General features: G+C 42.5%; 2 protein-coding genes across 2 annotated transcripts in view; both read left to right on the forward strand.

The window, feature by feature from the left end:
• Positions 1–26,656, forward strand: part of LOC134822523 (centrosomal protein of 162 kDa-like) — a 75,456-nt gene that overhangs the window by 31,828 nt on the left and 16,972 nt on the right. The gene's annotated exons all lie outside the window — the stretch shown is intronic.
• LOC134823445 (unextended protein-like) lies at positions 8,851–25,009 on the forward strand. The gene is made up of 7 exons (XM_063834903.1): positions 8,851–8,943; positions 16,646–16,748; positions 16,871–16,997; positions 17,589–17,739; positions 17,877–18,053; positions 18,392–18,595; positions 24,629–25,009. The coding sequence occupies exons 1-6, from the start codon at positions 8,851–8,853 to the stop codon at positions 18,587–18,589; spliced, it is 849 nt and encodes a 282-aa protein (XP_063690973.1). The 3' UTR covers positions 18,590–18,595; positions 24,629–25,009.

Genomic DNA, 26,656 nt, shown 5'->3' on the forward strand with positions numbered 1-26,656 from the left:
CGTCTGAGTATGGTACATAGCCTTAACAATATCTGTATCCCAGTTTACAGTAGGAGCGGCTGTAGTCTGAGTTATGGTACAAGCTAACAATATCTGGATCCCAGTTTGAGTAGAGCGCTGTCGTCTGAGTATGGTACAAGCTAACAATATCTGTTCCTAGTTTAGAGTGAGCGCTGTCGTTCCGTCTGGTAGGAGGTACAAGCTAACAATATCTGTATCCCAGGTTACAGTACGAGCGCGTGTACGTCTGTGTATGGTACAAGCGAACAATATCTGTATACAGTTTAGAGTAGGTAGATACACTGTCAGTCTGAGTATGGTAAAGCTAACATATCGGTATTCCCCAGGGGGTTTTTAACGAGTAGAGCGCTGTCGTTCTGAGTGTGGTATACTAGCTAACATATCTGTATCCCTGTTTAGAGTTAGAGCACGGTGTTGAGTATGGTACAAGGCTAACCTATCTGTATCCAGATTTGAGTAGAGCGTGATAGTCGACTATGGTACAAAGCCTAACTATCTTCTGCTATCCCTGTTTAGAGTAGAGCGCTGTCGGTCTGAGTTGGTACAGCTTACAATATATCTGTACTCCCAGTTTAGAGAACGAGCACTGTCGTTCCTGAGTATGGTACAGCTTACAATATACTGTATCCAGTTTAGATGTCGAGCAGGCTGACGTCTGAGTATGGTACAAGCTAACATATCTGTATCCTCAGTTTAGAGTAGGTCACTGTCGTCTGAGTATGTTACAAGCTAACAATTCTGTATCCCAGTTAGAGTAGACCGCTGTCGTTGGGAGTAGGTACATTGGTACAAGCTAACAATATCTGTAGCATCCAGTTCTAGAGTAGTGCAATGTCGTCTGAGTATGGTACAAGCTAACCATATCTGTATCCAGTTTAGTAGTAGAGCGCTCTGTGTCTGACGTATGGTACAGGCTAACAATATCTGTATACCAGTTTAGCGTAGAGCGCTGTCGTCTGAGTTTGGTACAAGCAAACAATATCTGATTTCCAGTTTGAGATAGTGCGCTGTGCCTCTGAGTATGGTACAGCTAACAATATCTTGTATCTAGTTTAGAGTAGAGACTGTCGTATGAGTATGGTACAAGTAACAATATCTGTATCCCAGTTTGAGTAGGAGCTGTCGTCTGAGTATGGTAATGTAACCAATATCTGTATACCAGTTTAGAGTAGAGCGCTGTCGTATGAGTTGGTACAAGCTAATTCAATTTCGGTATCCCGTTTAGAGTAGAGCGCTGTCCGTTGAGTTTGGTTCAAGATAACTTTATCTGTATCCCAGTTTTGAGTAGAGCTCTGTCGTCTGAGTATGGGACATGCTAAACAATATCTGATCCCAGCTTTAGAGTAGAGCGCTGTCGTCTGACGCGTATGGTACATTCGCTAACAATTTCTGTATCCCTGTTTAGAGTGAACATGTCGTCCTGTGTATGGTTACAAGCTAACAAATCTGTATCCCAGTTTAGAGTAGGCGCTGTGTCTTCCTGAGGTATGGTACTAGCTAACAATATCTGGTTATCATGTAGAGTAGAGCGCTGTCGTCTGAGTATGGTACATGCTAACAATTTCTGTCTCTAGTTTTAGAGTAGAGCGCTGTGTTGGAGTATGGTGCAATGTAACAATTTCTGTATCCCCAGTTTAGTGTAGAGGCGCTTCGTACTGAAGTATGGTACAAGCTAACAATATATAGTATCCCAGTTTTGTGTTAGTCCGCTGTCGTATCTGAGTATGGAACAGCTAAACAATTTCTGTATCCCAGTCTTAGAGGTGAGCGATGTCGTCTGAGTATGTACAAGCTAACAATATCTGTATCCAGTTTAGAGTCGGAGCGCTTGTTCGTTGTGTATGGCCTAAAGCTATCATATCTGTATCCCTGTTTTTGAGTAGAGCGATGTCGTCAGAGTATGGTACAAGCTATTCAAATATCTGTACTCCATGCTTTACAGTAGGCGCTGTCGTCTGTGTATGGTACTAGCTAACAATATATGTATCCAGTTTACAGTTTAGAGCGCTTGTCGTTGTGTTTGGTACAAGCTAACAATATCTGTATCCAGTTTGAGTAGAGCGCTGTCGTTGAGTATGGTACAGTAACATTATCTGTATCTTGTTTAGTTGAGTAGTAGACTGCGCTGTCGTTGAGTATGGATTACAAAGATAACAATATCTGTATCCCAGTTTACAGTAGATCGCTGTCGTCTGAGTATGGTACAAGCTAACAATATCTTGTTATTCACAGTTTAGACGTAGAGCGCTGTCGTTGAGTTTGGTACAAGCTAACAATATCTGCTATCCACAGCTTTACCAGTGAGCGCTGTCGTCTAGTTGGTACAAGCTAACATTTTCTGTATCCTGTTTAGAGAAGGAGCACTGATCGTTGTGTAGGCACAACGCTAACAATATCTGTATCCCTGTTTAGAGTTTGAGCGCGTCGTTCTGAGTATGTTACAATCTACATTATCTGTATCCCAGTTTAGAGTAGGAGCGCTGTGTCTGAGTATGGTACAAGCTAACAATATCTGTATCCCAGTTTAGGAGTAGAGCGCTGGCGTCGGAGTATTGGTAAAGCTAACAATATACTGTATCCCAGTTTAGATAGAGCACTGTCGTTTGTGTATGGTAAAAAGTAACAATATGTGTATCCCAGTTAGAGTAGGAGACGTCGTCGTCGGAGTTATGGTACATGCTAACAATATCGTATCAGTTTACAGTAGAGCGCTCGCGTATGAGATATGGTTCAGCTAACAAATTCGTACCAGTTTGAGTAGAGCGATGTCGTCTGAGTTATGGTATAGCTAACAATATCTGTATCAGTTTAGAGTAGAGCGCTGTCCGTCTGTGTATGGTACACAGCTAACAATATCTGTATACCAGTTTAGAGTGAGCGCTGTTCGTCTGAGTGTGGTACAAGCTAACATTATCTGTATCCCAGTTAGAGTAGAGCGCTGTGTCTGGAGTTATGGTACAAGCTAACAATATCTGATATACAGTTTAGAGTAGAGCGCTGTCGTCTGAGTATGGTACATGTAACAATATCTGTATACTAGTTTAGAGTAGGTACTGTCGGGTTCTGGTATGGTACAAGCTAAATCATTATCTGTTTCCAGTTTAGAGTAGAGCGCTGTCGTTCTGAGTTTGGTTACACAGCTTACAATATCTGTATCACCAGTGTTTAGAGTAGAGCGCTGTCGTCTGGTATGGTCAAGCTAACAATTCTGTATCCAGTTTGAGATAGCGCTGTCGTCTGAGGTATGGATACAAGCTAACAATATCCTGTATCCAGTTTAGTGTAGAACACGTCGGGGTCTGAGTTTGGTACAAGCGACACTAAGATCATGTATCCAGTTTAGAGTTAGTAGAGCAGCTGTCGTCTGGTATGGTTACAAGCTAAAATTTCTGTAGCCTCAGTTTAGAGTAGAGCGCTGTCGGTCTGGATATGGTACAGCTAAATTTTCTGTATCCCAAGTTTAGAGTAGAGCGCTGTAGTTGTGTCATGGTACAAGCTAACAACTATCTGTATACCCAGTTTAAGGAGTTGAGCGCTGTCGTCTGAGTATGGGTACATGCTAACAATTTATCGTATCCCAGTTTAGAGTAGACCGCTGTCGTCTGAGTACTGCCATGTTCAATAGCTGTATCCAGTTAGAGTTAGTGCGCTGGTCGTCTGAGTATTGGTACAAGTAACAAAAATATGTATCCCTTTTAGAGTAGAGCAATCAATGTCGTCTGAGTATGGTTCAAGCTAACCATATCTGTATACCGACTTTAGAGTAGTGCGATGTCGTATGAGTAGGTACAAAGCTAACAATACCTGTATCCCAGTTTTGACGTTGAGCCACTGTGTTGGTATGGTACAGCTACACTATATCTGTTATCCCAGTCTGATTAGCGCGCTGTGATCTGTGTATGGTTACATAGCTCAACAATATCTGTATCCCTGTTACAGTTAGAGCACGCTGTCGTCTGAGCTATGGTACAAGTAACATTATCTGTTTCCAGTTTAGAGTTGAGCGCTGTCGTTTCTGAGTATGGTACAAGCTTACAATATCTGTTTCTAGTTTAGAGTAGAGCGCTGTCGTCTGAGGTATGTTACACAGCAAACAATATTCGGTATCCCCGTTTACAGTAGGCGCTGTCGTCTGAGTATTGGTAAGCTAACAATATCTGTTATCCCTGTTTAGAGTTGATCACTGTCGTTATGAGTATGGTACAAGCTAAACAATATGTGTATACCAGTTTTGAGTTAGTGAGCGGCTGTCGTTCTGTGTATCGGTACAAGTAAACAATATCTGTATCCCAGTTTTGAGTAGTGCACTGTCGTCTGAGTATGGTTACAAGTAACAATATGTGTAATCCTAGTTGAGTAGTGCGCTGTGTCTGAGTATGGTACAAGCTAACAATTGGCTGTATCCCAGTTTAGAGTATTAGAGCGCTTGTCGGCTGAGTATGGTACAATCTAACAATTTGTGTTCTCCCAGTTTAGAGTAGAGCGCTGTCGTCTGAGTTGTACAGACTAACACATTCTGTATCCAGTTTACAGTAGGAGCGCTGTCGTCTGAGTATGGTTACAAGCTAACAATATCTGTATCCCAGTTTAGAGATGTGCACTCGTCGCTGAGTATGGCCACAAGCTAACAATTCTGTTCCCCGTTTAGTGTAGAGCGCTGTCGTCTGAGTATGGTACAAGCTAACATTATCTGCTATACCAGTTTAGAGTAGTGCGCTGTCGTATGTGTATGGTCACTAGCTAACAATATCTGTATTCCCAGTTTAGAGTAAAGCGCTGTCGTTCTGAGGTATTGGGTACAAGCTAACAATATCTGTATCCCAAGTTTAGAGTAGAGCTCTGTAGTCTGAGTATGGCTACAAGCTAAAATATATGTATCACAGTTTTAGAGTAGAGCGCTGTCGTCTGAGTATGGTACAAGCTAAACAATATCTGTTATCACCGTTTACAGTAGGCGCTGTAGTTGAGTATGGTACAAGATATCAATATTGTATCCTGTTTAGAGTAAGAGCGATGTCGTCTGTGTTTGGTACTAGCTAACAATATCTGTATCCCAGGTTAGAGTAGAACGCGCTGTCGTTCTGAGTATGGTCAAGCTATCAATATCTGTACCTAGTTTAGAGTAGGCGTGTGTTGAGTATGGTACAGATAACAATCATCTGTATCAGTTTACGAGTCGAGCGCTGTCGCTTGACTATGAGTCACAAGCTATCAATATCTGTAGATCCCAGTTTAGAGTAGAGCGCTCGTCGTCTGAGTATGGTACAAGCAACATATCTGTATCCCAGTTTAGAGATGCGCACTGTCGTTGAGTATGGTCCAAGCTAACAATATCTGTATCCCAAGTTTAGAGTAGAGCGCTTGTTGTCTGAGTTGGTACAAGCTAACATTACTCTGTTATACGTTTAGAGTAGTGCGACTTGTTACCGTCTGAGTATGGTACAAGGCTAACAATATCTGTATCATAAGGTCTTTTTTTTTTCATATTGATAGATTTTACAGATCTGGCTTGACAAAAATTTCAGAAAAATATGGTTCGCGGGAAGAAAATATTCCGATGAGTTTTTTAGGGGGGGAGGGGTAGGGGGTTGAGTGGGGGATGGGAGGGTCTGGCACATGTTACGAGAAATTTTTTGCAAAAATTAAAATCTTTATTTGTTGTTATTATCTCTCTCTCTGTTGTGGTCAAACAGGTTTGTCCTCTTACGTTTAAGCTGGAGGCCTTTTCAACGAGCCTCACAGAATGCACTCCTGCTAGTGCACGCCCAGGTCTCCCATGTATATACGAAATCATAAATTATTAATCTCAATGCAACAGAACCCCTTGGAGTCTTGAAGCTGTTGTCATCTTCCTGTCTCTGAGCAAACCACTTCCGTTGTAGTACTTCTGGCGGGTAGACAGGGTCTTCGAGGCAAGGTCAAAGCCTGGGAGATTCTGTCTCTATGCGTGGAGATGCGCCTAGGTTGAGTTCTTGTATGGGGTTTAGCGACAAGTTCCTGGTGAAGAATCCAAGGTGGTTAACCCAAAAGAGTTTTCCCTATCCAGTCTTGTCGGAATGTTCCACATATTTGAAGTTATGGATGTAGTTTACTGGTGTTAAGGTAGAGTTTACCAATTATTTCATTCTGAACGTCATGATCTGGATGCTCTTGTAGTGGAGGATGCTGCGGATGTTGTGCTTCTCTGAAAAGGTGTTTCGCACATCTTGCCGTCTTGAAGTTGACGTTGTTTGCCACGTTCTGAATAGAAACTAGTGGGCTGTGACATATTCTGAAAGCGACATGTTAGCCATCTGTTGTGAAGTTCCAGAAAAATAAAAGTTCCTGTATCTTAATTTGTGGAGGAAACATCAAAAGTGGGAATGTTCCTTTGTTACTGAGTGTGGCTATTTGGAGGAAGGTTCTGGGTTATGGGGATGCTGGTTGGAATGTTTTCGTTCCCTTGCGAATTCTTCCGACTTAGTTCTTTACCGTTATACTCTTAATGTCTGGAATCGAAGTCCTACTCGATGTGAATACCTAGTGAGTTGTCTGAGATGTTTCTAGAACGAAACCTGGAGGTGGATGGTGCTTGCGTTGTATAAGACGCTTTAAATGCAGCCTGGGAATCCGTGAGAGGAATTTATGATTGATGGAGATCCTAAGTTATCATAAGTCCTGATATTGCATGGTTTAACGCAAATAGCGGTTTGTTTCCTCAAATTACCTGAAGGAGAATGTTCAGTCTGAAATGTTACCATGTACGTCGAGCTAAAAAAATGAATCAAAAGATTGAGTATGCATTCGAATAAACATGGTATGTTCTATTTTGCATCCCCTATGCAGTGCATTGATGTTTATTCATGTTCCGGTTAGCTTGCGTCTCAGAACTAAGAGGTCCTCTATGCTTTTGTGAGCTATGCTCGCACCAGGGTATGTAGTCTAAGGGTTCCCCGTGTATTGGGGAGCTTTCTGTGAAAAAGCAGCTCTGCTGGATGTCCGAGATGAATGTTTTCGTGTGTTGAGATCTTACGCGGTGGAAACTGAATAGAACCGTAAGGGATGTCAGTTCAAACTATGCTGCTACTGATGATTTGTAGTGGCGTCCAGTCAAACTTCAATGAAGTGTGTGGCAACAGCTTACACGGTCCATGAAAAGTGGTTATCCTGGAGGAAGACAGTGTCAGGAATTTCTCGCTATCAGTGGGTCCTCCGTTGTCAGAGTTTTATTCCCTATTTCTGTTTTTCCATGAGCCTGTGTTAGCGCCATGTGGCTGCCGTACGCATTAGCTGTTTTTTACTGATAAATGACATGATATGTGGTTATGTGAGGGAGAAGTGCCAGGATACTTCAATATCAGTGTGTCCTTGTAGTAAGGAGGTGCGTATTGAGATTCACTTGCTACAGTGGTGGGTTGACTTCGTTGGGACCTGGAAACGGAGCGAAAGTCGGATGTTCCTGGTGATTTAGTAGCTCTTAGAGCTACTAACTATCACTGGATTGTCACTATGTATCGTACTGGTGTTGTGTGGACTATCTTGCAATTCCTGGATATCTGAAAGAGATAATTTCCCTGTGCTGGGTATGTGTTTAGTGTTACTCTGGTTCCGATGGAACTTTGAGTTGGCAAGTCCAAACCTTTGTACTCAACCAAGAGAGCACACCACCGTAGTGCCAACCTGGCCACACCCGTGAGTCGGAGCGGATATCGTGACCCATTTGTTGTGATATTATTCTACCCTGTTGCCTAGAGTGGGGGTTTGCACTTAGAGAAGAGTGGGTTCTGGCCAGCTTGAATGGTGGGTCTGCCAATCTAGAGAAGTGGGTTCTCTGGCAACCAGAAATGATTGGGTCTGTACCCTTTTTAAAGAGTGGGTCTGGACAACCAGACGTGGTGGGTGTGCACTTGTGCATGTGGGTCTGGCAGCTTGAATGGTGGGTATGCAACTAGAAGTGGGTATGTTAACCAGTATTGTTGGGGTCTACACCTTGAAGAGTGGGTCTGACAACCAGGAATGGTGGGGTCTGCACTTGTGAAGAGAGGCTTCTTGCGGCTGGAATGGTGGGTCCTCGCAACTCTAGAGTTGGTCTAGCAACCAGAATTGTGGATCTGCATTCGAGAATAATGAGTCTTCACTCTAGAAGAGTGGGTTGACAAACAGAATGTGGGTACGTCTGCACTGAGCAAGAGGGGGTCTATCGGCGGATGGAATGGTGGAGGTTCTGCAATCCTAGAAGTTTGGTCTAGCAACAGAATTGGGGATCTAGCATTCGAGAATAATGAGTTCTTCACTCTAGAAGAGTGGGTTCGGCACCAGAGTGGTGGGTCTCCACTTGAGAAGCGTGGGTTCTGGCCGCTAAATGGTGAGGTATGGCACCCTTTAAGAGTGGGTCCTGAACAAACAGATTGGAGGGTTTGGACTTTGGAGAGAGTGCATCCTGGCACTCAACTGGACGCTGGAAGGTTGGGAATTGCAATCCTATAAGTGGTCGGCAACCAGAATAGTGGGTGTACGTACACCCTTGAGAGTGGTCTGACAACCGAGTGGTGGTCTCTTGAACTTGTGAAGGAGTGGGTCTGGCGCTGGAATGGTTGGCGTCTGCAAATCGTGGAACGTGGGTCCGGCAACCAGAAATGGTGGGTGTACGTACAACCTTCGATAGTGTGGGTCTGACAACCAGAGTGGTGTGTCTGCACCCTTGAGATAGTGAGGGCTTGACAAACCAGTGTGGTGGGTCTGCATTGAGAAGAGTGGGTATGGCAGCTACGTAATGTTGGGTCTGCAAATCTAGAGTGGGTTCTCGGAGTTAGAATGTGGGTCTGCAATCTAGACGTGGTTTCTGGCAACATGAATGGTGGGTCTGCACCTTCAGGCTTAAAGAGTGGGTCTGACAACAGAGTGGTAGTTCTGCACTTGAGATGTGTGGGTCTGGGCTGGATGGTGGGTCTGAATCTAGAAGTTGGTCTAACAAACTGATTGGTGGTCGGACCCTTCAGGCTTAAGATCAAGAGTGGGTTGACAACCAGAGTGGTGGGTCTGCACTTGAGAAGTGTGGGTCTGGCAGCATAGAATGTTGGGTTCTGACAATCTATAAGGGTCTGGCACCAGAAACGGTCGTCTGCAGTCTGCACCTTAAAGAGTGGGTCTGACAACCAGAGTGGTGATATTGATTGAGATGAGTGGGTCTGGCAGCTGGAATGGTGGTGTCTTGCAATCTAGAAGATGGTTGGCAACCAGAATCGGTGCGGTGTACGTACACCCTTGAAGTGTGGCCTGACACACCACGAGTGGTGGTTCTTGGCAGTGGTATGGGTGGGTCTGCAATCTAGAAGTTGGTCTGGCAACCGGAAATGGTGGGATGTACGTACACCCTTGAAGAATGGGTCTGTCAACAGAGTAGTGGGTCTGGACTTGAGAAGGAGAGGGTTCTGGCATGCTGCGAATGGTGGGTCTGCAATCTAGAGTTGCGGCTGGCAACCAGAATGGTGGGTGTACGTACACCCTTGAAGAGTGAGTCTGACAACCCGAGGGTGGTCCTCACTCTTGAATAATAGGTGGGTCTACACTTTAGAAAGAAGAGGTGGGGTTCTGGCAACTAGATTGGTTGTGTCTGCACTCTACTAAGATGGGTCTGGCAACCAGAAGAGTGGGTCGGCAATCAGGGAATCAAGATGAGGGAGTTATGGCCAATCAGAATGGAGGCGTTGCACCTAGGCTAGAGGGTTCTGGAAACAAAGAAGGTGGGTCAGAATTTCATGATAGTGGGTTTACTCTCTCAGCTGTGAGGTGGGTCTAACGGCAACAAGAAGGGTGCGGTAACGAATTCTAGGAAAGTGGGTCTTCACTCTAGAAGAGTGGGTCTGGCAACAGATTGGTATGTCTACTCTCTGTCAAGTGTCAACCAGAATTGGGGGTCTACATAGAATTAGGATATTATGGCAACCAGGATTGTGCTTCTGGAGTCTAGAGTTCTAGCATAGTGGGTCCTGGCAACCCCGAACAGGTGGTGTGTTTCACTCAGAAATAGTGGGTCTAGGCCAATCTCGGAATGGTGCGTCTACACTCTAGAAGAGTGGGGCTGGCAACCAGAAGGTAGGTCATAGCCTCAGAAGAGAGGGCTGGCAACCAGAAAGGTGGCGGTCTGCATTTGAGAATAGTGGGGTCTTGACTCTGTACTACTTGGAAGGTGGGTCTCCTCTCTAGAAGAGTGAATATGGCAACCAGAATGGTAATTCTTCCTCTGTCAACCAGAATTGGGGTCTCTGAACTTGTATTTAGGAGATATGACAACAGAATTGTGGGTCTGGATCTAGATAGGGGGGTTGGCACCAAACATGTTGAGTCTGCACTATAATTGTGTGCGTCTGGCAACTAGATGCAGACACGTCGTCAAGGGGATAGACCCCGGAAAAAAAATTGAACCCCTCAAAAAAAAATAATTAAGCCCCTAGTCAACCATGCAGTGGTCGCCTCGTAGTGGGCTGTGTTTATGACTGTTTGATTTAAATCGAACACGACAGGCATCGACTTTAGCATTTTCGTAAATCTATTCTAATCCATATACAATATGTACTTATTCAATGTGAAAGTACTGAGTTCCACCTAGACCCCAACTTTGTATTATTGTGATGTCTGAAATTACAAATTTCTAATGCCATTTGTCGCTCTTGACTGAAAAACTCCTATTTTCGCAATAATTTTCCGGGGGCTGCACCCCCAACTTTGTATTATCGCCGTCCTACAAATTTTCTTATGCTAATGTCGCTCTAAAACAAAATATTTTCTAATTATTTTCTTGGGGGCTGCGCCCCCCACCCCCCCAGTCCCAACTTTATATTATTGTGACTGTTGATTATCTACGGCGCCCCCCCCCCAGCCCCACCAATTCTGTATGATTGTAATGTCTGATTATTGCTGTCTCAACCAAATGTCGTCTGGAACACCATATTCCCTCAAAAATTTTCCGGGGTCTTGCACCCCCAACTTAGTATTATCGCCGTCCTTACAAATTCATTATGCCTTAATGTCGTCTAAACAATAATTTCTAACTATTTTCGTGGGGGCTGCGCCCCCCACCAAAGTCCCCAAATTATATTTTATTGTGATGTATGATTAGTACTGCGCCCACCCCCCGCCCTCTACCCTTGTACTTTTGTTTGTCTGATTTGCTGTCCAACAAATGTCGTCTGGAAAACCCTTTTTCTCGAAAAAGTTTCCGAAGGCAGGGCTGCGCCTGCCTAGCCCTCCGACTTATTATTGTGTTGTTGATTATAAATACTGTTCCTACAAATTTTCTTTATGTCAAATGTCGTTCCCGTAAAAAAACATAATTTCTCAACATAAATTTTCTGATTGGCTGCGCCACCCCCACCTCCCTAGCCAATAACTTTATATTCTTGTGATTGTTATCAGATTATTAATGCCCTACTAATTTCTTTATATGCCGTAATGCTGTCGGAATACACCTATGTTTCTAAATTTTCCGGGGGGTGCGCCCCCCTTTCCCCCCCTCCTAGCCTCCCAATTTGTATTATTAGATTATTGTGATGTTCTGATTATTACCTGTCCAACAAAATTTCTTTAATGCCAATTGTTCGTATCCTTTTAAAAACAATTATTATTTCTCAAAACATTTTGGGGGGCTGCGCGCCCCCCCCCACCCCCCCGGACCCCCAACTTTATATTATTGTTGATGTCTGATTATTACTTTCCAAATTTCTTAATGCCAAATTGCCGTTTTAAATCACCTATTTCTAAAAGTTCTCCCTGGGGGATTACGCTCCCTAGCCCACAAATATTTTTTATTTTTCTGATGTATGATTATGCTCTCTACAAATTTCTTAATGCCAAAAGTCGTCGAATCACCTAATTCTCAAAATTTTCGGGGGTTGCGCCCCCCCCCCCCCAAGCCACCGAACCTTGTATTTTTGTAATGTCTGATTTCTTGCTTGTCCTAAAATGTCGTCTGGAACACCCGATTTCTCAAAATTTTCGATTCGGCCTGGGCTGCCACGCCCCCCTTGCCACCCAACTTTGTATTATTTGTGTTGTCTGAGTATTGACTGTCCTAAAAATTTCTTTAAGCCAAAAGAGTCGATAACACATCTAAAATTTCTCAAATAAGTTCTGGGGGCTGGCCTTCCCCCCTCCTAGCCAACCAAAGAAAGAAGCTTCGACACGGCTAGTGTGGTGTCGGGCTACGGTGCCGAGAATCGATATATACTTAATCTTTAAAATGAATTTACGGAACCCTTCATTATGAAGTTACGAGATGATATATATAATTGGGAGGCAAAAGTGGGTATCGGGATTGGGCTCATAATGTATCAATTATATTGATTCTATAAATTTAATTACGCAAATTTTGGGCGCCTGTTCGTGTGGCGTCTGCCTTAATTCACAGGATTGCTATGGGGTCTGAGACATTGCTAAAACAAAAAAACCTTATTGTATCCCAGTTTCAGTGTAGAGCACGTCGTCTGAGTATGGTACAAAGCTACCAATATCTGTATCCCAGTTTAGAGTGAGTCGCGCTGTCTTCGGAGTATGGGTACAGCTAACAATATCAGTATCCAGTTTAGAGTTAGAGCGCTGTAGTTGTGTATGGTACAAGCTAACAATATCTGTATCCAGTTTAGGAGTAGAGCGTTGTCGTCTGAGATGGTACATGTTACATTATCGGTATCCCAGTCTATACAGTTAGAGCGCTGGTTCGTCTGAGTATGGTAAAGCAACAATATCTGTATCCAGCTTTAGAGTAGTGCGCTGTCGTCTGAGTATGGCACAAGCTAAACAATATTGATCCAGTTTTGGTTAGATGCGCTGTCGTTCTGAGTAAGGCTACCAAGCTAACAATATCTGTTTATCCCCGTTTAGTGTCGAGCGCTGTCGTACTGTGTATGGTACAAGCTCTCAATATCTGTATCCCAGTTTAGAGTAGAGCACTGTCGTCTGAGTATGGTTCCATAAGCTCATATATCTGTATCCCAGTCTAGAGTAGAAGCGGCTTGTGTCTGAGTTTGTTCAAGCTACACATTATCTGTATCCCAGTTTAGAGTAGAAACACTCGTATGCTGAGTATGACGTACAAGCTATACAATATACTGACTATCCCAGTTGTAGAGTAGAGCACTCGTCGTCTGTGTATGTACAAGCTAAACAATATCTGTATCCCAGTTTAGAGTAGAGCACTGTCGTTGAGTATGGTACAGCTACAAAAAATCTGTATCCCAGTTTAGAGTAGAGCACTGTAGTCCTGAGTAATGGTAAGGATCACAAATATCTGTTATTCCAGTTTAGAGTAGAGCGTGTGTATGAGTATGTGGTACAAGCTATCAATATCTGTATCCCTGATTTAGAGTAGAGCACTGTCGTCTGCAGTATTGGACAAGCTAACACATCTGTTTATCCCAGTTGAGTTAGAGTCGCTGTCGTATGAGTATGGTAAGCTTAAAAATATCTTGGTATACCCAGTTTTACGGTTGAGCGCTGTCGTATGAGTATGGTACAAGCTTACATTTTCTGTATCCAGTTTAGGAGTATGAGCGCTGTAGTCTGAGTATGGTACAAGCTACAATATCTGTATCCTAGTTTAGAGTAGAGCGCTTGTCTTCTGAGTATGGTACAGGCTAATACAATATCTGTATCCAGTTTACAGATTAGAGCGCTTGTCGTCATGACGTATGGTAATGCTGAACCAATATCTGTATCCCCAGTGTTAGAGTAGTTCATTGTCGTTGAGTATGGTACAAGCTAACAAATATCTGTATCCCAGTTTTAGAGTTGAGCGCTGTCGGTCTGAGTATGGCTACAAGCTAACAATTTCTGTATCCAGTTTAGAGTAGTGCACTGTCGTTATGAGTATGGTAAAGCTACAATTTCTGTATCCAGTTTAGACGTAGTGAGCTGTTCGTCTCTGAGTATGGTACAAGCTAACAATATTGTATCCCAGTTTAGCGTAGAGCGCTGTGTCTGAGTATGGTACAAGTAAAATTCTGTTATCCCAGTTTAGAGAAGAGCACTGTCGTTGAGTATGGTACAAGCTAACAATATCTGTATCCCAGTTAGAGTAGAGCGCTGTCGGCTGAGTATGGTACAAGCTAACAATATCTGTATCCCAGTTTAGAGTAGACACTGTCGTCTGAGTTTGGGTAAAAGCTAACAATTTCTGTATCCAGTTTAAGAGTAGAGGCGCTGTCGTTCTGAGTTTGGTACTTTGCTACAAGATAACAATATCTGTAGATACAGTGTAGAGTGAGCACTGTCTTCTGAGTATGGGTACAAGCTAACAATATTGTATACATTTTAGAGTTAGGCCTTCTGTCGTAATGATATCGTACAAGATAACAATATCTGTATCCAGTTTTGAGTAGAGGCGCTCTGTCCGTCTGAAGTATGGTACAAGAACACATATCTGTATCACAGTTTAGTGTAGACGATGTGGTTCTGAGTATGGTACAAGCTAACAATCTCTGATATCCTAGTTTACGACGTTAGGCATGTCGCTGAGTTATGGTACACGGCTAACAATATCTGTATCCCAGTTTCAGAGTAGAACGCTGGTCGTCTGAGTTTGGTAAAGCTAACAATATCTGTTATCCCGCTTTAGAGTAGAGCGCTGTCGATCTGAGTATGGTACAAGCTAACCCATATCTGTTATCCCAGTTTAGTGAAGAGCGCTGTCGTCTGAGTATGGTACAGCTTTCAATATATGTATCCGTTTAGAGTAGAGCGTCTGTCGGTTGAGTATGGTACAATCTAAACAATATCTGTATCCTGTTAGAGTCAGAGCGTGTGTCTGTGTATGGTACAGTCAAACAATATCTGTATCCCAGTTTAGGTCGAACACTGTCGTCTGGGGGGGTTGGGCGGGGAGAGGTTTTTCTTATGGTACAATGCAATATCTGTATCCCAGTATTAGACGTAGTGCGCTGTCGTCTGGAGTATGGTACAAGAAAATTATCTGTATCAGTTTACGAGTAGGAGCGCTGTCAGTGCTGATATGGTTACAAGTAACCATATCTGTATCCTATTTAGAGTAGAGCGTGTCGTGGGAGTATGGTATACAAGCTTACAATATCTGCTTTCCCAGTTTAGAGTAGAGCGCTGTGTCTGAGTTATGGTTTACAAGCTAAAACAACTATATCTGTATCCCAGTTTTAGAGTAGGGACGCCTGTCGTCTTGCAGTATGGCACAAGCTAAACATTAATCTGTTCCCAGTTTTAGAGTAGAGCGCTGTCGTCTGAGGATGGTTACAAGCAAACAAATATCTGTATCCCAGTTTAGAGTAGAGACGCTGTAGTCTGAGTATGGTACACAGCTAACAATATCTGTATCCAGTTTAGCGTAGAGCGCTGTCGTCTGAGTATGGTAAAGTACATTTATGTTATTCCCAGTTTACAGTGAGCGCTGTCGTTGAGTATGGTACAAGCTAACAAACCTGTATACAGTTTACTAGTTAGAGCGCTGTCGTCTGAGTATGGTACAAGCATAACAATATCTGTATCCAGTTTAGTCTTTACGCGCGCTGTCGTCTGGTATGGTACAAGGCTATCAATATCGGTATCACTAGTTTAGAGTTTAGAGCGCGGTCGTCTAGTATGGTACAGCTAACTTTATCTGTATCCAAGTTTACTGTAGGTGCGTGTCGTCTGGAGTATGGTACGGAGCAAGCTTAACAATATCTGTATCCCCCAGTTTAGTGCTTAGAGCGCGCTGGTTGTGTATGGTTACAAGCCTAACAATATCTGTACTCAGTTTACAGTAGAGCGCTGTCGTCTGAGTATGGTAACAAGCATAACAATATCTGTATCCCAGTTTAGAGAGAGCACTGTCGTCTGAGTATGGCACAAGTTACATTATATGTATCCCAGTGTAGGAGATAGGAGGGCTGTTTTTTTTCGTTCTAGAGTATGTACAAGCTAACAATATCTGTATCACAGTTTAGAGTAGAGGCGCTGTCGTCTGAGTATGGTACAAGCTAAAACAATATCTGTAATCCAAGTTTAGCAGTACGAGCGCTGTCGTTTCCGAGTATGGTACAAGCTAACAATATCTGTATCCCAGTTTTAGAGTAGAGCACTGTCGCTTGAGTATGGTACAAGCTAAAATATGTGTATCCAGTTTAGGTTGAGCCGCTTGTCGTCTGAGTATGGTACAAGCTAAACAATATCTGTTCCCAGTTTACAGTAGTAGGGCGCTGTCGTACTGAGTATGGTAAAGCTAACAATATCTGTATTTATTTAATTTGTTCTTCATACTTGTTAGTTGAAGATCTGTCAGCTGAACTGTACTAATATAATATACTAATTACTAACTAGTAACTAGTAACACGGTTACTGTGCGCTACTTATTTGACACACTACATACAGTAACTACTATATTATGCTAGATTGGAAAGAGCTCACCAAATTATAATTAATTAAATTTAGAAAGCCCAGCTGAATATATCAAAATGCTCATTGAATGTGAAATTAAATGTGCAATGTCGTTTAATTGTGACAATGTGCCCGTTTAGTGAAAAGATCACGCAAACTGTTCAGTCAATTGTACCTTATTTTCGATTGTTAAGTGTGCTCGCATCCGATTGTACTACTCAGCCATCTAAAATAAATAAGATAGATAAGCTATTACCACCCCCAGGAAGATCTAGATCCTGTTTATGTTCCTATTGGAGTTGTTACGTTAGAGGATATCATAGAGGAGATCATTCAGCAGGAGATTGTAGATGAAACTGATGCTTATGGTACAGCCATTGTGGTTTTTCTTCTTTCTTCTTCGTTGTAATTTGTTATGTTCTACTTTATACGGCCCCACAATTATTGTCTCCAGAGTCTCATTTAAATGAACCTCTGTTAACAACCTCAGTTAACAACGACTTTAAGAAGAAGAACGAGAAGAAGTGTTTCCCGCTCCTTCCAATAGACAAGAAGAAAGACCAGCATGTAATGAAGATTTCACCCCAACTAGAGCTCGCTACTTTCACATTTCTCAGGTATTTCCTGCCTTTTAGTGTATTCCTTAGACTTAAGCTTTACAATGTAAAGGAATACTGATCAAGTTTACATGTACATTGTACCACTGTGATGTTTAGTCGGGATATACATATATTGGAAAATGTAATTATTTTAAAATTAACTTTTACAGTATTTGAGCATAGCCATATTATACTCTAAATATAGCCATATACTCTAAAAAACATCACATGTTTGCGCTCTCTTAAGTCTAACATAAATATTTTAAATATCCTCAGTATACCTTCAATAGTTTACTGTAGACAGCAATAACTGGTACAATGTATACAGCTGATGTACTATATAGCGCGGGAAAAATACTCCTAATTTATACACTTCATCTTGAATATCACTGTCATTATAATATGTACTTGACTACTTGGTGATATCAGAAACAATTAGCCCCTGAGATTAGAGTTTAATTACACGATTTGTTACCACTTCAAAGGCAATTAAAATGCTCCTAGATATTATGGAATATCCTGTGATTTTCAGTTATCTCAGAGGCATATTTTATCTGACGACACTTCTCTCTGTAAAACACTGTAGTGAACGATGAACCCACTTTTCAGTACACAAGTTCCAGAGTTTTCAGAGGAAAACATCAGTCCTGGTGTTCTCAACAGGCTACTCAGACAGGATGTTATAAAGGAGGTTAAACCTGACGGTAAACCTGTTATTGAGTCCGGAGTAACCGTCAACTTCATGGCAATGATTCTTACAGTAAGTGTGTTTCATGATTCGAGAAGTTTCGATGTCATTTATAATTGTGTTCATCTAATATTCACGCAACACAATGATGTGTTGTTGTCAGATTACTTTAGTACAGTGAACACTTGATAACAGTATGTTGTTGCCAGGGAGAGCTGAAGATAGAGGTAGGACGGGAGAAGATGATATTTGTACAGGGCCCCTTCTCCACCTTCTGCATCCCAGCCTTGTCAGGACCCTACGTGCCTGATATCACCGTGTTGCCCAGTGACGTACGGTGTCAGTATCTGTGTATCCACAGGGACGAATATCGTCGTGCTATCGAGGTTTGTTTTATTATAGTTTTAGAAATGATTGACTTGGCCACATCCCTCGTATAAGCTCTGGCACATGTTCAAAAATAAGCGCATAGCAAAACTTTACTCACCTTATTTAGGAGGTGAATGTTTTAAAAAGTAAGGCACTCATATTCCAAATTAGTGTTTAATGGGTGAAGCACATGTCCTTTTTTTTATGTATGTCTAGTAAATGTGACCGGTATTTTTCCAAACTTGTATAATGTACACCACATCGCTACTGTTATCTCTTCTATATTTAATTTGGTTTAAAAAAAGAAAAGATATTTAAAAGTGATGGTATCATGTGAGTAATGCGTGCTTGGCAGACTTGTGAATTTGTGCTGCAAGAGAAAACGCCCGTGTATCCACGAAGCGAGACAGACCTTGAAGCAAGGAGTCCCAACGGTCTGTCCCCCGCACCCCATTCCAGTTCACAGGGTGGTTCCACTGGCGGTTCCACTGGCGGTTTGGTAGACCCCGCCAATTCGAGATATCACGTGTGCTGCAACGATAGTGCCGTATGAGTACAGGTAGCTGTCGTACTGCTGATACATGCACAATGAGCCGTGTTTGCATGGGATCCTCCCCCTTCATCAAACATTTTTAACGTGTGTTCAGGAACCTTAGAATCAACAAAATCAGACACTGATTATATAAACTTATCATTTGGCCACCTACAATTTATAGTTGCTCCATCTCTTCTGCCTGCTCTTGGGCAATAAAAAACAGGTTTTCAATTTTAGGAACTTAAAATTCAAAGTAAAAGTTTTTTTTTTTCTTGCTAAATTTTTCACCTCGCGGACGTATTAATAACACTAACCAGTCTCGTGAAGTAGGGCTGAAGTGAGCCCATTTTATTTTGATCTTCCTGGTACAATGCACAAAACATTTGCTGCACAATTCTTTATCCATTGAACATAGTCTTAACCTTAACCTAAGGTTTTTTTTTTTACATATTTGATAGATTTACAGATCTGGCTTGACAAAAATTTTCAGAAAAAATCATGTTCGCGGGAAGCAAAAATCCGATAAGTTTTTTAGGGGGGAGGGGTAGGGGGTTGAGGGGGGTTGGGAAGGGTTGTCACATGACGAGAAATTTTTTGCAAAAATTAAACAATCTTTATTTGTTGATATTATTCACCCCTGTTGCCTAGAGTGGTGGGTCTGCACTTGAGAAGAGTGGGTCTGGCCGCTAGAATGGTGGGTCTGCAATCTAGAAGTGGGTCTGGCAACCAGAATGGTGGGTCTGCAATCTAGAAGTGGGTCTGGCAACCAGAATGATGGGTCTGTACCCTTTAAGAGTGGTCTGACAACCAGAGTGGTGGGTGTGCACTTGAGAATAGTGGGTCTGGCAGCTAGAATGGTGGGTATGCAATCTAGAAGTGGGTCTGTTAACCAGAATTGTGGGTCTACACCCTTGAAGAGTGGGTCTGACAACCAGAATGGTGGGTCTGCACTTGAGAAGAGTGGTTCTTGCGGCTGGAATGGTGGGTCTGCAATCTAGAAGTTGGTCTAGCAACCAGAATTGTGGATCTGCATTCGAGAATAATGAGTCTTCACTCTAGAAGAGTGGGTCTGACAACCAGAATGGTGGGTCTGCACTTGAGAAGAGTGGGTCTGGCGGCTGGAATGGTGGGTCTGCAATCTAGAAGTTGGTCTAGCAACAGAATTGTGGATCTACATTCGAGAATAATGAGTCTTCACTCTAGAAGAGTGGGTCCGGCAACCAGAGTGGTGGGTCTGCACTTGAGAAGCGTGGGTCTGGCCGCTAAATGGTGAGTCTGCACCCTTTAAGAGTGGGTCTGACAACCAGAGTGGTGGGTCTGGACTTGAGAAGAGTGGGTCTGGCAGTTGGAATGGTGGGTCTGCAATCTAGAAGTTGGTCTGGCAACCAGAATGGTGGGTGTATGTACACCCTTGAAGAGTGGGTCTGACAACCCGAGTGGTGGGTCTGGACTTGAGAAGAGTGGGTCTGGCAGCTGGAATGGTGGGTCTGCAATCTAGAAGTGGGTCCGGCAACCAGAATGGTGGGTGTACGTACACCCTTGAAGAGTGGGTCTGACAACCAGAGTGGTGGGTCTGCACCCTTGAAGAGTGGGTCTGACAACCAGGGTTGTGGGTCTACACTTGAGAAGAGTTGGTCTGGCAGCAAGAATGGTGGGTCTGCGATCTAAAAGTGGGTCTTGCAACCAGAATGGTGGGTTTGCATTCTTGAAGAGTGGGTCTGACAACCAGAGTGGTGGGTTTGCACTTGAGAAGAGTGGGTCTGGCAGCTAGAATGGTGGGTCTGCAATCTAGAAGTGGGTCTGGCAGTTAGAATGGTGGGTCTGCAATCTAGACGTGGGTCTGGCAACATGAATGGTGGGTCTGCACCCTTCAGGCTTAAAGAGTGGGTCTGACAACCAGAGTGGTAGATCTGCACTTGAGAAGTGTGGGTCTGGCAGCTGGAATGGTGGGTCTGCAATCTAGAAGTTGGTCTGGCAACCAGAATGGTGGGTCTGCACTTGAGAAGAGTGGGTCTGTCAGCTGGAATGGTGGGTCTGCAATCTATAAGTGAGTCTGGCAGCTAGAATAGTGGGTCTGAAATCTAGAGGTGGGTCTTGCAACATGAATGTGGGTCTGCACCCTTGAAGAGTGGGTCTGGCAATCAGAATGGTACGTCTACACTCTAGAAGAGTGGGTCTGGCAACCAGAATGGTGGATTTTCGCTCTAGAAGGGTGAGTCTGGAAACCAGAAAGGTGGGTCTACAATCTGGAATAGTGGGTCTGGCAACCAGAATTGCGGGTCTGCATTCTAGAATAGTGGATCTTCACTCTAGAAGAGTGGGCCTGGCAACCAGAATGGTAAGTCTACACTCTGTCAACCAGATTTGGGGGTCTATAAACTAGAATATAGGAGATATGGCTACCAGAATTGTGGGTTTGGACAACCCGAATGGTGGGTCTTCACTCTAGAATAATAGGTCTGGTGGGTCTACACTTTAGAAGAGTGGGTCTGGCAACTAGAATGGTGTGTCTGCAATCTATAAGAGTGGGTCTGGCAACCAGAATAGTGGGTCTGCAATCAAGGGAATGAAGATGAGTGGGTCTGGAAACAAGAATGGTGGGTCAGAATTCTTGAATAGTGGGTCTTCACTCTAGCTAAGAGTGGGTCTGGCAACAAGAATGGTAAGTCTACACTCTGTCAAGTGTCAACCAGAATTGGGGGTCTAAACTAGAATATAGGATATATGGCAACCAGAATTGTGCGTCTGGAGTCTAGAGTCTAGAATAGTGGGTCCGGCAACCCGAAAGGTGGGTCTTCACTCAAGAATAGTGGGTCTGGCAATCGGAATGGTGCGTCTACACTCTAGAAGAGTGGGGCTGGCAACCAGAATGGTAGGTCTTCGCCTTAGAAGAGTGGGTCTGGCAACCAGAATGGTGGGTCTGCATTTTAGAATAGTGGGTCTTGACTCTATACCTACTAGAAGAGTGGGTCTCCTCTCTAGAAGAGTGAATCTGGCAACCAGAATGGTAATTCTTCACTCTGTCAACCAGAATTGGGGGTCTATGAACTAGAATATAGGAGATATGACAACCAGAATTGTGGGTCTGGACTCTAGAATAGTGGGTCTGGCAACCAAAATGTTGAGTCTGCACTCTAATAGAGTGGGTCTGGCAACTAGAATGCAGACACGTAGCCAAGGGGAAGACCCCCGGAATAAAATTGAACCCCAAATAAGCCCCCTAGTCCCCATGGTCGCCTGGTAAGTGGGCTGTGGTTATGACTGTTTGATTAAGGGGGCAGGGGGGGGTCTTCATGGAAATTTTCTCAAAATCGACTTTTTAGTTGTTTCTGATAGAGGGGAGTGATATCTATCAGATGCTTTTAATCCGATAGAAAAATATTGTTCCTAGCCGAAATTATCGCCGGTAAAAGGTCAGCGCATGTGTGTAATTGTATTGCGCGAGCGATTTTTGATCGCGTGCCCTGAAAATCGAGTCTAAAAATCTATCTCCTCCTACAATTTTTGAGCAATCACCTTCTAACTTTCAGGATATGTTCTAGGGATCATTTAGAAGAGATTGTCCGGGCAAAATTTTGAGATAGGCCTTTAAACATTTTTTATTTAATTTTAAAAATCTTGGACCTCGAAAAATCGTCAAAAAACCAGGTCCAAGATTTTCAAAATCGAATAAAAAATGTTTAAAGGCCTATCTCAAAATTTTGCCCGGACAATCTCTTCTAAATGATCCCTAGAACATATTCTGAAAGTTTGAGGGTGATTGCTCAAAAAATGTAGGAGGAGATAGATTTTTAGACTCGATTTTCAGGGCACGCGATCAAAAATCGCTCGCGCAATACAATTACACACAAGCGCTGACCTTCTACCGGCGATAATTTCTGCTAGGAGCAATATTTTTCTATCGGATTAAAAGCATCTTATAGATATCACTCCCATCTATCAGAAACAACTAAAAAGTCGATTTTGAGAAAATTTCCATGAAGACCCCCCCCTGCCCCCTTAAACGACACGACAGGCAATCAACTTTAGCATTTCGTAAATTATTCCCAAATCCCACTATACAATATGTACTTATTCCATTCAATGTGACAAGTACTGAGTTCCCCCCTAGCCCCCAACTTTGTATTATTGTGATGTCTGAAATTACAAATTTCTAATGCCAAATGTCGTCTGAAACACCCTATTTCTCAAAAATTTTCCGAAGGCCAGGGCTGCGCCTGCCTAGCCCTCCAACTTTGTATTATTGTGATGTCTGATTATAATTACTGTCCTACAAATTTCTTTAATGCCAAATGTCGTCTAAAACACATAATTTCTCAAAAAATTTCTGATTGGCTGCCCCCCCCCCCTCCCTAGCCAACCAACTTTATATTATTGTGATGTCTGATTATTACTGCCCTACTAATTTCTTTAATGCCTAATGTCGTCTGAATCACCCTATTTCTCAAAAACTTTCCGGTGGGTGCGCCCCCCTAGCCTCCCAACTTTGTATTATTGTGATGTCTGATTATTACTGTCCTACAAATTTCTTTAATGCCTAATGTCGTCTGAATCACCCTATTTCTCAAAAATTTTCCGGGGGGTGCGCCCCCCCCCCCCCCCCTAGCCTCCCAACTTTGTATTATTGTGATGTCTGATTATTACTGTCCTACAAATTTCTTTAATGCCAAATGTCGTCTAAAACACATTATTTCTCAAAAATTTTATGGGGGGCTGCGCCCCCGGCCCCCCGGCCCCCCAACTTTATATTATTGTGATGTTTGATTATTACTGTCCCCAAATTTCTTTAATGCCAAATGCCGTTTTAATCACCCTAATTCTCAAAAATTTTCCTGGGGGTTCGCTCCCCTAGCCCACCAACTTTATATTATTCTGATGTATGATTATTGCTGTCCTACAAATTTCTTTAATGCCAAATGTCGTCTGAATCACCCTATTTCTCAAAAATTTTCCGAAGGCCAGGGCTGCGCCCCCCTAGCCCCCCAATTTTGTATTATTGTAATGTCTGATTATTACTGTCCTACAAATTTCTTTAATGCCAAATGTCGTCTAAAACACATAATTTCTGAAAAATTTTCTGGGGGCTGCGCCTTCCCCAATCCCCCCTCCCTAGCCAACCAAAGGAGCTTCGCCCCGGCTACGTGTCGTGTCGGGCTACGTGCCCAGAATCGAAAAAACTTAATCTTTAAATGAATAACGGAACCTTCATTATGAAGTTACGAGATGATAATATAATTGGGAGGCAAAGTGGGTATCGGGCTTGGGGCTCATAATGCGCAAAATTTGGCCGCTGTCGAGTGGGTCTGCCTAAAATTCACAGATCTAGCTATGGGTCTGAGACATTTGTAAAAAAAAAACCTTACCTTAACCTCTTTAAAAAGGCTTTAAAGCATTTCTTACAAAATTTTCTCGATGTTCCATAAAAATCATCTTTCTTTGAGCATTCCTCGTTAAAAAAGCAGCTGTTTTTAACAAAAAGCACTTCATAAAACTCAATCTTTAACATAAAATCTCCTTCTTTCAACTATCTCTCTGAGCCTAACACACAGTTAAGCAGGTGTAACAATTTTATTCATTGATTCGTTGATTTATGTGTGTTTTCTTTTTAAATGTTAGAGGCATGTGATGGTTTACAGATCATATTGTGGTCTGTACTCTGTAGACCAATTGAGTGCATGCAAAACCGACTTTTGATCGACTTTTGCATTAAATCTTGAGGGACTCAAAGGATACGATCATAAAATTAATAACACCTTTAACACTGTCTTGATTTTGTCTAATAACGTGAAATTTGATTTTCAATGTTCTGATCTTATCTGTCATTCAAAGTGTAACTTATTATCATATAATATCTCGCTCAGCATCTGGGACTCTCACTTGTTACAAGCGGTGGTTTGTTATTTCACCACCAATTAGCATAAATTTTACGAAGTTATGGTTTTTTTCCCTTCCTTTTGAAGCAAATAAAATTATTCAATAACATTGTTCATCTGGACTCTCTGTCATAGCTTTGTTTGATATAAAAGATAAAAATAACTAATATCGTCATCACCTCAGGCGACTGCAATAACCAACGAAGAACAGAGAGACAAACCGACACCTCCAATGTTCCGGCCCCTGAATAGAGTGTCAGAGAGCTCTGGCAGGTCGTCACCGAGAAGACGGTCAGATAGGTCCATAAAGCGTATTGTGGAGTCCGACAAAGAATCAGATGCGGAATCAGATCACGACTTCCCTGGCGAGAGCGAGGCCCTGATATCATCTGACAATGATGGAGACGATGGTCATGGAGCTGTTACCAAAGTTTAGGACTAGTTTTAGTTCCTTTAGATTGTTTCTGTTTGGATAAAACTCTTATTTTACTACGCTTATGTTATTTATTTAGTATTCTACATCTAGCTTTATTTAATGCTAAACAGTCAAATTTTTTCACGATTTTTTTGTATTTTCCACTCGACCCATTGCATCTTCTTGTAAAACTATCACGAAACGAATTTATAGGATTTGATTTCATTAATTTTGGTTGATTATTTGATTAAGTATGTCTTTTAAATTTAATCATAGTTCAAAATGAAAGTTGCTATAATTCTTGTGTCTTTCTTGGATATTCTCTTGTAAGTTTGCCAAATGAACGAACCGTTTTTGTAAGATCCATCATATAATATTTTAATGCTTCAGCTTTTCGAGAGCCCATATACTTGACTAATGACTTCTTTTTATATCAACGGATGACAAAATGAGAGTCTCGACTCTAGTTTTTAACTGAGTGGAGACTGATTTCGTCCACTGTAGATAAATCATGGACGACCCACTGAAAAGACTAAAGAGCGAAAACTGACAAATACAAATGTTTGCTTGATTCCTGTTGAACAGATTGCGTGGATTTTTGTTGAAAACTAAAATAAATTTTATCATGGAATCAAAGAGCAGCTCCTGTTGGCGAGTTCTCCAAGTTTTGAAATCCGTCAAAATTACATGATATTTCAGATGAAGTTGAGACCGTAATACTGTATGCCAGTATATTCTGTTTGATCAGCATGTGCAATAGCTATGCTTGGCAAAATGAGCTAAAAGAGCCCCTGGGTATCCAAAGCTTTGATGAATGTATTTACAACATCCCAATTGATGAACTATGAAGTCCTGTGGTCCGTTTTCCTATATGTCAGCCAATGATCTATTTATGTACTGAGCGCGAACTCCAATCAATTTTATAATATGCAAATATGGACTTGGCGCCGCGCACGCACCATCTCATAACCTAGCTAGCTAGCTAATGATTATGACACGCGCGCGCGTTATTATTTTTCATACGTCTGTAAAAATCCCCAAATAATTGCTTATTATTATATACAGGGTGGCCCAAAAGTGACTACCCACACGCAACCTTTTAATAACTCACGTAATTCGTCTTCAAATTGCACCAAAATTTCAGAGATTATAGATATGGGTCAAACTTAGATTTCCTGAAAGTTTCGTAAGCCACACCCAATTACAGTGGGCGTGACACTCCCTCTTTTTCACTATTGTCTTCATAAAATGAGAACGCTTTAAGCTAAGAACTCCAATTTTTTTGCACACATTTGGCTTGATAATTTAAAACCTTTCCCAAAGTTTCAAGTTCATTGTTCAAAATTTGGCTGGGTTTTTGTTTGGCTGAGTTTTGTAGCGCGCGCATCCAATAATGCTTCTCGCAACCACTTCGGTAGATCGGCAAGATGCACCAATGTGCCTCACCGAGCTGCGAAGGATTGACATCGTGAATCAAGGCTGAGTTATGACCATTTCAAAATTCATCGGAAACGTGATCCGAGCACTCAGTATCAGTGATCTCTGCACTTGGTTAATATAATGGCCTGTTTAGCTCACATGCACCGCTTGATTGGTTGCAGGGCTTGTTAGCCCTGCTAGTCACAGGTTCGTTCCTTACAATCGATTAAAAGGAATGAACTATCCATTGAATCATCGAAAATGGTTCACTATCCTCCCTATACTGCGGTACAACGATTGTTTGTTTTGTATCACGTGGTGACCCCCACTGTCGCTTCTTCGACGATACAGGGGGAGCCGCGCACTTCGTGCGCGGCG

Source organism: Bolinopsis microptera, chromosome 1 (genome assembly GCF_026151205.1).
Source record: "Bolinopsis microptera isolate Bmic1 chromosome 1, MBARI_Bmic_1.0, whole genome shotgun sequence".
NCBI classification, from domain to species: Eukaryota; Metazoa; Ctenophora; class Tentaculata; order Lobata; family Bolinopsidae; genus Bolinopsis; species Bolinopsis microptera.

Bases quoted from the DNA above. Each gene is read 5' to 3' on its own strand.
- LOC134823445 (XM_063834903.1), top strand. From the start codon at position 8,851: ATGAATGGTGGGTCTGCACCTTCAGGCTTAAAGAGTGGGTCTGACAAC. The intron at 8,944-16,645 runs GTGGGTCTGAAT...TACCACCCCCAG, and splicing joins GTGTGGGTCTGGGCTGGATG to GAAGATCTAGATCCTGTTTA. The intron at 17,740-17,876 runs GTAAGTGTGTTT...TGTTGTTGCCAG, and splicing joins TCATGGCAATGATTCTTACA to GGAGAGCTGAAGATAGAGGT.